At 48.0% G+C, this 10,260-nt stretch overlaps 1 protein-coding gene and 1 long non-coding RNA gene across 2 annotated transcripts in view; both read left to right on the top strand.

Annotated features, from left to right (window-relative positions):
• The first annotated feature begins 882 nt into the window (after window positions 1-882).
• The window catches only part of EGFR (epidermal growth factor receptor), a 186,595-nt gene continuing 177,217 nt past the window's right edge, over window positions 883-10,260 (top strand). The window contains exon 1 of the mRNA XM_081800788.1: window positions 883-1,233. Coding sequence (XP_081656914.1) covers window positions 1,146-1,233 — 88 coding nt within the window. The 5' untranslated portion in view covers window positions 883-1,145. The remainder of the gene's footprint in view (window positions 1,234-10,260) is intronic.
• On the top strand, window positions 1,588-9,718 carry LOC145716619 (uncharacterized). Its single transcript, XR_014139430.1, has 2 exons — window positions 1,588-8,906; window positions 8,971-9,718. It is a non-coding gene; the product is annotated as an uncharacterized LOC145716619 (long non-coding RNA).

The following is a 10,260-nucleotide window of genomic DNA, read 5'->3' as shown; positions in this document are numbered from 1 at the left end:
GCACCTCGCTTCTTAAGTGTCTCCACGGGTGTTTGTGTTAAGCCTTTATTCGAAGCGCTTGTCTTTTGCGAATTGACAACACGGTGTTTGCTTTTTAGCTACTCCTGGCTGGTTCCTGGCATATGAAATGCTGTGGACTCTCTCTCGGTACTCATGCATTCATTCAAGTAGTATTTTCCAAGGCCTGCCTCTGAGCCAGAGTTGGGTTCCCTTATTTCGGCCAATTTCTAGGGTGCTTGACGGGATGTGAAGGACCCTCGGACTTGAGAGCTCCAACTCAGATGCTTGGCACTCCTGCCAGGCGGGCGCGGCGAGGAACGACTCGGCTGCCAGGCCAGCCTCTGACCCCCATTAGGATCCTGGGGTGCAGTGGAGGAGTTGGGAGCCAGAATAAAGGAGTGGTTTTCCAGCCCTGCCATTTATCTGGCCTTGGGCCTAAGGCGCGGCCGGTTTGCCTGGAGCTGGTACAACTTTGCTTCGCAAGTTGGAGGGACGAAAGGCGAAAATGGGGAACCCTGGTACGAATCTGGCTCAACGGAGGTTGGGTCACTGAGTAACTGGGCCAGTCCGCGAGGACTGGGACTTGAGGGAGAGCGCGGCGAACGTCCCACTCGGAAACGAACTCCTCAGGGCGCCCGCTGGCTCCCGGACGCCGCCCCTCCCGGGTGCGCTCGGGCCCACAGGGGCCACCGCTGTCCGTCACCTCCCCAGTCGGTGGCCGCCTGCGGTCTTCGCTGCGGATTCTTCCTCCCTTCTCCAAGCACGGCGCTCCTCCTCGGCTCCTCCCGATCCCTCCTCCTCCGCCTGGTCCCTCCTCCTTCCAGCCCAGCCTTCCCGGCCCCCGCCCCCGCGAGCTAGACGTCTGGGCAGCCCCCGCAGCGCGGCGGCAGCAGCCTCCGCCCCCGGCACGGTGTGTACGCCCGCGGTCAGGGCGGCCCGAGTCCGGAGCGAGTCCCGAGCGAGTCCCGAGCGAGTCCCGAGCTAGTCCCGAGCGAGCCCGGCGGCTGCCGCCTCCCACACCGGACGACGGGCTACCTCCGCGTCCACCCGAGTCCTGTCTCGCCGCCGCGGCTGTCGCCGCGCACGGCCGCCCGACTCGGTCCTGACTAATTGCGGAGACCCGGAGCCAGCGCCTGGGGGCAGCGATGCGACCCTCCGGGACGGTGGGAGCCGCGCTCCTGGCACTGCTGGCTGCGCACTTCCAGGCGAGTCCGGCGCTGGAGGAAAAGAAAGGTAAGGGCGAGCCCCGCCGGCCGCACGCCGCCTCCCGACGCGCTCCGACCGGCAGCCGGCCCAGCTCGCGCTCGCCGCACCGGCTCGGCGTCCCGCGCCTCCCGCCCCTCCTTTCCTGTTTCCTTGAGGATCAGCTGCGCTTCTGGCCGGGGCTGTGGGAGGAACGGGACGTTTCGTTTCTGGGCTGAGCGAGTCTAAGGCGGCCCAGGACGGGAGGCTCCCAGCGCAGGGCAGCGGGGCTGCGGGCGGGGTGTGGGAACCACCGGCTGGAGCTCGGCGCCCCAGAGCGCTCGCAACTTTCCGTCCTCACTTTCCTGGCCTCCTGTGCGGGGTCCGCGGACGAAGGCAAAAACTTGGCGCGGGGCGGCTCTGGTTCCCGCGGGGCGGGCTAGCGTTCCCGCACGTGCGCCCCGCGCTTGTCCTCCCGAAGGGCCAGGCCGGGCCCGGGGCGCGCGCCCGAGGGGCTTTGGGAAGCTGGGGAACGACAGCGCCCCCCCCCGCCCCCCGGGAATCCATCTCACTCCTCGGGCCTCCCGGGACAGGCGGCTTCCCAAGCAGACCCACCGCACGTCCTCCCTACACCCGGGTCTCGTACTTGAGCCCCTCGGCTGGACCCGGCCTTGCCAGCCCGGGTCCAGGCCTGGGTGGGTCGCAGGACCCTGCAAGCCCCTTTCCCGGGTGTGGTGCTGTAACCCTGAGCTGAGAGCCCCGAGGGTCTCGTGTCTGCCTCTACCTGAGACTACGGGGAAGGAAAGGCGTAGTTTCGTCTTAAACAAACAAGGGGGTGGGGCCGGACCCGCCCCTTGGGCGCAGACCCCCCGACGCTTGCCCGGTTCTCTATCCTCCTGCAGGTCGGGGGGACCCAGGCTCCTGGCCAGCCCAGAGCTCCCACCCAGGCGTCCACGCCCCTCGGGCTGGTGGGGTTTCGCTAAGTCGTCGCTTCCCGGGAACTTCCGAGATTTGCCCCCACCTGCAGCCCTTTGGTTGCGTATCCAGGCTTTAAGGTGAAGCTGGACAGAGCGGTGGGACCAGCAGCGGCGGGACAGCTGGGTCCTGCTGCCGAACTTCATAGGGGCGGAACCCATCAGGTCCCCACGGTTTTTTCAAAATAAGGCTCACAGCAAACTTTCCTTCTCAGAATCCCGAGATTTTCTCTTTGGGATGTTCCTTTTAGCTTTAGGGGGAGTTTGACATTGGGCCAACCAAAATATTAATTTTTAAAAAAAGGACCGATGTCCATGGTTCATGGGTGCCAAATGTCCAGACTGAACATGAGCGAGTCTGGCTTCGTGACTGCTGGCCATAAACCCACTTGACATGAGAAACATGCCTCAGAAGGTTTAATTACACAATTTCAAAATCAAGCAACCCGGGTTCCGGGAGTCAGGTCGGTACTTGCTGTTGATGTCATTGGCATAGGGAGTCGGGGTTTGGTGCTGAGTGAGTTTGCTTGGGGAGCATTAACGCATAAACCAGTGGTTCCCAAACTTTGTTGCACGTTAGAATCACGTAGGATTTAAACAAAACAAAACAAAACGAAAACTGATGTCTGGCTCCCACCCCAGACATTCTGATTTCATTGGTCTGGGATGAGACCTGGGCATCAGGATTTTTTTTTTTTATTCTTATGTTAATCCCCATACATTACATCATTAGTTTTAGATGGCATCAGGATTTTTAAAAGGTCCTCTGGTGATTCTGTTGGGCAGCCAGGTTTGGGAGTCACTTTGGTGGGGAAGAGACTGGTAAAGTCTCTGGAAAGATTACCTGCCGGTGTATGGAACATAAAATCTTTTGGAACATCTGGAGTGTTAACAATCTTGCAAAATATAGGAAAGAGGAGGTGGGGGGTGATTTCAGTAATAAGCGATTGGTCTTATCACTGGCAGAGCTGGTGGAAAGCTTTGCGTCCTCTAAGGGGTCTGAAGGGCTCACCTTCGTCTCTGCTGGGAGGCCTGCTGTGGCCCTGCTCCTGAATCAGCCCAAGATAGAGTCCTCTCAGGCAGGTGGTATCTCTCCCTCTCTGCTTCAGGGGACCCCCCGCCTTATTTTAAATTGACTCTTGGAGCACCTCCAAAGCATCACATTTTTTTTTTTTTTTTTACTCCAGAAGTGTTCACAGCTCTTTGCTATTACCCCTTTGAACACTGCTATTAGCGCTTGGAGATTTGTTTCTGAGAAAAATATAAATACCACTTAATTTGACTGTCCTGTATTCGCTTAAACAGAATGCTCCTGAATAAAATTGTGAGAGTAGGCGAACAAATGTCATTCTGTTAAAGTAACATTAAGCAAACAATTTCAAAGGGTAAATTATTAAAAATATAAAATGAGATATTTTTCCAAAAGGTGTTAAAGACCCATATCAAATTCAGTCTGTTCAAGAAAATTGGTTCATTTTAGAGAGACTTTTTTGGTTCTAAGATACGGTATCTTCTGTTCTTATTGCACTTAGTACTGTCAAACACTGTTTTAAGTGTCCTTTTAATCCTTACATTAAGCATATGTAGTGGGTACTCTATTTATAAAATGAGAAACTGAGGTACAGAGAAGTAAAGGGACTTCCACATTTCGTGAGAAGCAGAGCCAGGATTCAAACTCAGGCCTTCTCACCCTAGAGTCCTGCCTCAACCACCTAACTCCACCGCCCTGTGCGAGTTCTGGTTTCAGGACAGCCAGCTCAGGTGTGTGCGATCATCCAACGTCCGATGCTGGGAGCGGGGAGGAAGAGGACCAGGGAACGGGTTCCTTAGGATTGGTCTCTGTGTGAAATGTCTATTTGGTGGTCTAGACTCTTGCTCATTTCCTCAGTAGTCACTCTGCTTGCCTTAGGTGGAGGCAGCTCAGTCACCAGAACAGCAGTGAGCTTGGAGATTGCTTGGGGGTTGTTAAGCAAGCCCCTCCCTCTTGCAAAATGGAGAGGTCAAGGTGTTGCCCTAGAAGAGAGCCTGGGGGGTGTTCTGGAGACTGCAAGAATTCTCAAGCGAGGGGCTGTCTCAGCGGCTTCTCTGAAGACGTTCTCCATTCAGTAGGTCTGGGCTGTGTTGAAGAGGAATAAATGAGAGGATTTTGAACCGTATCCCAAGTGAAGAACCACTACCCTCTTTTCTCTAAGGAGTTCAGATGTGAGGAAGCCCAGTCAGTCCTGGCCTGGAAACCAGGAGGTCTGTCTTCTCATTCCAGCTGTGTCAAGGCGGACATGTCACTTACCAGCTCCAGGCCCCTGAGTCCTCATTTCTGAATTCAAGGACTATTTATTGAGTGCACAGAATGTGCCAGACATTATGAGTTAAAAGGGGCAGCAGTGATCTTGATAGTTTCTACTATTGCTTCCACAGTGTGACTCTTTAAGCCATTAATTAAGCACAGATGGTCTTCGATTACGATGGTTTGTCTTAAAAGTTTTTATTTTATGGTGCTGTGAAAGCAGTGCACATTAAGTAGAAACTTACTTGGAATTTTCATTTGGATTTTTTCCCGGGCTGGTGATACGCGGTAGGCCCCTCTCCCGTGATACTGAGTGGCAGCCACACAATTACGAGGGTCAACGACCGACACGCTGACAGCCGTCCTGTTCTTCACTTTTAGGACAGAATTCGATAAATTACATGAGATATTCAACACTTCATGTAAAATAGACTTCGTGTTAGAGTTTATCCACCTGTAGGCTGATTGTAAGTGTTCTGAGCACGTTTAAGGTAGGTTAGGCTAAGCAATGATGTTTGGTAGGTTAGGTGTATTAAATGCATTTTCAACTTAAAATATTTTTACTTTACAATGGGCTTGTGGGGACACAGCCCCATCATAAGTCAAGGAGGATGTGTGTTAGTAAATTGCTTTCCAAATCTGAAAAGGAGACCAGAAATCTGTGTATCTGTCATGTATTCACACCTGTGTAGCTCTGTCTGGCAGTAACTGGTTGATGCCTCCAGTAGGTTTTTGACCATTATTTCCAGCTTTATGTATTTAGTTTCCTAGTCTGTAATTTTTCAAAAACCTATTCTGAAGTTTGAAGAAGCCGATTGCCAAAATCCATCGTGCTACATAATTAGACTTGGTCCACGTGATAGCACTAATGTGTTTTGAAATGTTTTTAGAGGTAGTGTCAGTGAAGATGAAGGATTCCGCCCTGTGTAAAAAGAAAATACTCCCTTTTTTTTTTCCTCCCCTTTGATCTGAGCTTCAGGACCAGCAGCTAGTGTCTGAAACTTTTCTGACAGGAGTGGCAAGCCAACTCTAATATTAAATTGATGATTATGGATGTTCAGGGAAGATAGCCCCACGCTGGTGCCCGAGGCCCCAGCATTAGGGTGGGATCAGAATGTTAGGGACGCTCAGCTTGTTGAAGGACCCACCTGGGAAATCATTTGGCCCTTGCCCTGTGGCTTGCTGTGAAAGTTGTGTGTTTGTGTGTGTGTTTTAATTTGGACTTAGTAAGTCCAGTAGAAATGGGCTGATTTAAAGTTAGGTTTTAATAACAGGGGTATGTTTTGAGAAAAATTCAAAAGCTCAAAGTTCTAGAATGGTTCGTTCACCCAGGCATTGTTTCCATGTACAGTTTCAAAACTAGATTCTGCTCTTCAGATCTGTACTGAATTACTTTCACTTTGTTTTCTTCTGTCACTTTTGGACATTTGTAATTATCATAAACACTTTTGGCCTCAGTTATTACTGTTTTATTCTTAAGCCATCAACACGTAGGGAATAGAATATAAAACTTGTTCCCATGGGCCATTCCCATTGACGTCATAGCTTCTGTCCGTTCCTTCTTTTTCATTTTCCTCCCAAAAAGGTTGTCTTCTCGAAGACAATTCCAACAGTTGGCTCTTTGCACAACATCTCAGGATAGTCTGCCATCCAGCCCATGGGCATGAGCAGGTTAGTTTGAATTCAGGCAAGGATCCAAGCTTATGTCAAATAACCGGTTTGACTGAAATTTTCACTTTTTCAGAGTCATTAGGTACAGCCTCCTTCCTACACATTTAGATAGACACACTCAATTCAGTTGTCTAGAAAGTTCCCCCAGCCAGCTGGGAGCAGGAGGGGTATTTTAGGGCCAGTGAGCAGCGGTGGCTTGTTTACTTAGCCCTGTTAGAAACTAAGTGCTGGATTTGACATTTTAATCTCTGAAGGCCCTGAAGTATAATATCAAATGCCTGACCCTGTTGACTAAGCATCTGTGAATTGCATATGCTTAAAATACATTCTACTCCTACCAAATTTCAGCAGCTTGCTTCAGAAAGTAGTATGTGAAAGTGAACACAGGGATGGATAGAATTTCCTTCTTCGCTCCAAGTTCTAGCTCATGCTGGTGGGCCAACACACCTGGCCCTGATTTAGTAGAAATAATTACATAAGTTAACCTCTACTGTTTGTCCTTAGAGTATAAGGACACGAAGTGCTACCTATTACAACTTAAGCTTTTATTTTCTTTGTGCTTGAACCGCAGTGAGCAGTTTGAACTGTTCATCCACATTTGGAGACTTAGGAACGAATCAGAGTTGGTACTTGCCCTTTAGTCAGCCAGGAGAAGAGATCTCTCTAGATAACCAGTGCGTCGCAGAAGCAATGATAGAATTCTGTACAGGATGAATTCTTCTGGTATTACCCTTTGCTTTTAATTCCACCTGGAGAGGGGGCCAGGTATCCACCCCAAGCTGTGGGTATTTCCCTGGAGACTACAATACGAAGGCATCCCAAGAGTAGGTCCAGTAGTTGCAAAGGACTGAGGAGCACTGGTTATTATCCAGTGTGATGGGAGGAGAAAGGGGAGATGGGGCGGCTACCCTTCACAAGGGCTTGGCTGCTGTCATCCCGTCCGAGGGGAGGTGCACCGGACATCTAAGCTGGGAACTGGCACGAGGGGTCTGGTGTTTGAGAAAGAGGACTCTAGCAGCAAGGTGGGGAGTGGACTGCGCAGGCAACAGTGGAAATAGGGAGAGAGCTGACTTCTGCGGGCCAGGAGATATGCGGGCGGGAGAGCAGAGAGGATGCAGAAAAGTGACTCAGGCTGACCTGGAGGCAGTTAATGTGTAACCAGGACAAGACATAGAGGATCCCAGGTGACACACAGGGTTCTGGCTTGGAAGGCAGGATAAACACTGTCGCCACTCACAGAGGCTGTGAATGCTCCAGGAGGAAAAGAGTCGGTTGGGTGGATGCGAAGTGCCCAGATGGAAAAGTCGAGGGGCCGGTAGAGTATACAGGTCCAGAGCCCAAGAGAGCAGCGTGGCCTTGAATTGTCATTTTATGAGATGTTTCAATTGCACGTATTGTCTTTGGCCATAAAAGAGCCCTCCCCAGGCTGTCTCATGCTCGCTGTCTCCATCCGTATGGATCCAGGCTGGGTTCTGGATTACCGGCTGCTTTCTTCACTAGGGTGCTGTGGGTTAGCAGCCCGATCAGTTGCAGTTATGAGCAACTGATAAGTAATGTAGTGTGCATATAAGAACCTTGGGAGTCGTATTTGTATAATGCCACACATTGGGCATCCCACATCTCTTATTGACGACCCTGTCACCTGTCATCGTATAAATGTGAATGTCTTATTAGAGCACCTGCTAAGGTTTTAGAATTTCCTGCTTCATTTTCCTAAACGACCACGAGGAAACTTAGAACGTCAAAAGTAAAGTGCCTGGGAGGTGACACATTTTACGTCTAAAAATGAAAATGGCATTTTTAAAACTTACGGCCGGATGTGAAGAATTGAACTAGAATCTGGATTATAGTTGATAGTTCTAGCATTCTTCCCCAGAGCATGATTTGGCCCTTTACAACTTGTTATGAGTAAGAAAAATGATTACTTGACATCCTTTATTTAACTCCTACAGAAAACAAAGAGAGAGACAAAAGTCTTCATAATTCTAGACATAATAAGTGCACGCCGGGTCACACTGAAGTCAGAAAGGGTCTCTCAAATTAACTGGGGAACCACTGCCACTTGTGAAAGGACATCTGTGTCCTGATTCGCTGTTGGAAATTGCACAGATTAACCTGTTGATTTGCAGAGAGCATTTGGAAACAGGTAGATTTGTAACAAAGGATAAAGTATGGCTGTTGGTTCTCCCTTGGGTACTCATGCCTTTATGTAAGAGGAAATACAGAAGTGGTTCTAGACCACTTTACTTAGCAGCGGTTTTAAGAACATTTTTGAAGGATTTTCCTTTAAAACCAGAAACGTGATTCCTGAAGGTTTACCACTGTGTACACGCAGGCCTGCGCATGCTGCGTAATGTCATGATTGCCTTAGCAATTGCGTTTCCTTACACATGATATAATGATATCCTTATAACTGTTTGAAAGATCCTTTCTTTTACTCCAGGTTTTGTAGAAAATTGGTGCATTGCATATAATCCCTCCGATATGACAAACTTAACATTTTGAGGGGAAAAAACTGTGCATGTTTTAGTTTATTTGCCCACACTCATAAATTCATCCCTATTTTAGAGTCTGGAATAAAAACAAATCATTTATTGAATCTGTGCTAGTCCTCAAGGATGGGCATGTGTGCCTGGAAAAGTTCTTACCAGCATAAATGAGATTTCAGAAAGATTGTTTTATAACGTCAAAAACCTGGGTTTGCTTATTTACCAGCAAACACTGAATATCTGACAACTGCCGGCTTGTCTGTGTTTACATAGCATCTCCTAGTTCATTCTTATATATCACAAGTCGTAGCAGATGGTTAAATTGTGCTGAGCAAGATCGATTAGACAAACCATTTGAAGTGTGTTCTAGTTCTAACTTTTTCTTTCTTTTTTTTTTTTAAAGATTTTATTTATTTATTCGACAGAGAGAGACACAGCGAGAGAGTGGACACAAGCAGGGGGAGAGGGAGAGGGAGAAGCAGGCTCCCCGCTGAGCAAGGAGCCCGATGTGGGGCTCCATCTCAGGACCCTGGGATCATGACCTGAGCCGAAGGCAGATGCTTAACGACTGAGCCACCCAGGCGCCCACTAGTACTAACTTTCAAGATCTGTTTTTGAAAGTATATTTTAACACAGTATTAGAAATTTAAATAATTATCATCTCTTTTCCAAGAAAAGAAAAAAAAACCCAGAACCCGCCAATTTCATCTACTTTTGATTCCACATGAATGCCAGAAAAAAGAAAGGTGGTTGTTGAAGAATTATTATGCCACCTGTTGGCTTTTAAGATACTGATTTTAAGGGGCCTTTCCCTATGATGAGTTTCAGAACATTTTCTTGGCTTTGATTTGCTGCAAAGTTAATAGAGAATCAGAAACCTTATCCTTATAGCTACTTCTTGCTTTCTTTACCTCTGCTGGCATTTCCTGGTGGTTTAATAGACTGTATGCATGCACTGTATTTGTGAGTGAGAATAATGTATTGCCTTAATCTGTCCTCCCTCCCTTCCTTCCTTTCCCGCTTCCTTCCTCTCTTTCTTTTTTGCAAGCGGTTATGAATGAATCTTCACCAAGAAAGAAAATTTTGATGTATGCCTGTAAATGAAAAACTTTGACAAATGACTGCAAAAATATATTATGTAGTTTTTTCAAGTTAGAACGTCAGAGGCATTCAGTGTTTATGATTATTTTTAATACAAATATGAATAGACATGTATCCTTCCTTCAAAAGTTGTATTGCTCAGGGAGTTTTTCTTAGGACATGGCTTAATGCATTTTTCTCCCCCTGCAATCTGTTGTTAGTTATAATAGAGAAAACCGGTTAGGATCTACCTTCCCAGTTTCAGCTTCCATAAAATAACTAAACTAGATGGTTTGATGGCTCCTAGCAGCTGCAAGCATCTATGAAATTAAAAGCCAATCTAAATGCGTACAAGATACATATTTAAACTTGTAAATAATAAGTGTGCTGTCTCTGTGATTTAGATGTTAAAACACTGATGTCATAATAATAATAACACCTTGCATTTGTATAGCACTTTACAGTTTACACAATGCCTTAACATCCATCTCTCCAAGCTTCCTAACAACCCCACAGGATGGGGATAATTATCCACGTTGAAGGTGAGGGACTCAGGCTTTCAGCGATTCTGCAATTTGCC

Source organism: Leptonychotes weddellii, chromosome 12, assembly GCF_054177405.1.
Source record: "Leptonychotes weddellii isolate Sample4059 chromosome 12, ASM5417740v2, whole genome shotgun sequence".
Classification (NCBI taxonomy): Eukaryota; Metazoa; Chordata; class Mammalia; order Carnivora; family Phocidae; genus Leptonychotes; species Leptonychotes weddellii.
This window is presented reverse-complemented; position numbering and strand designations above follow the sequence as displayed.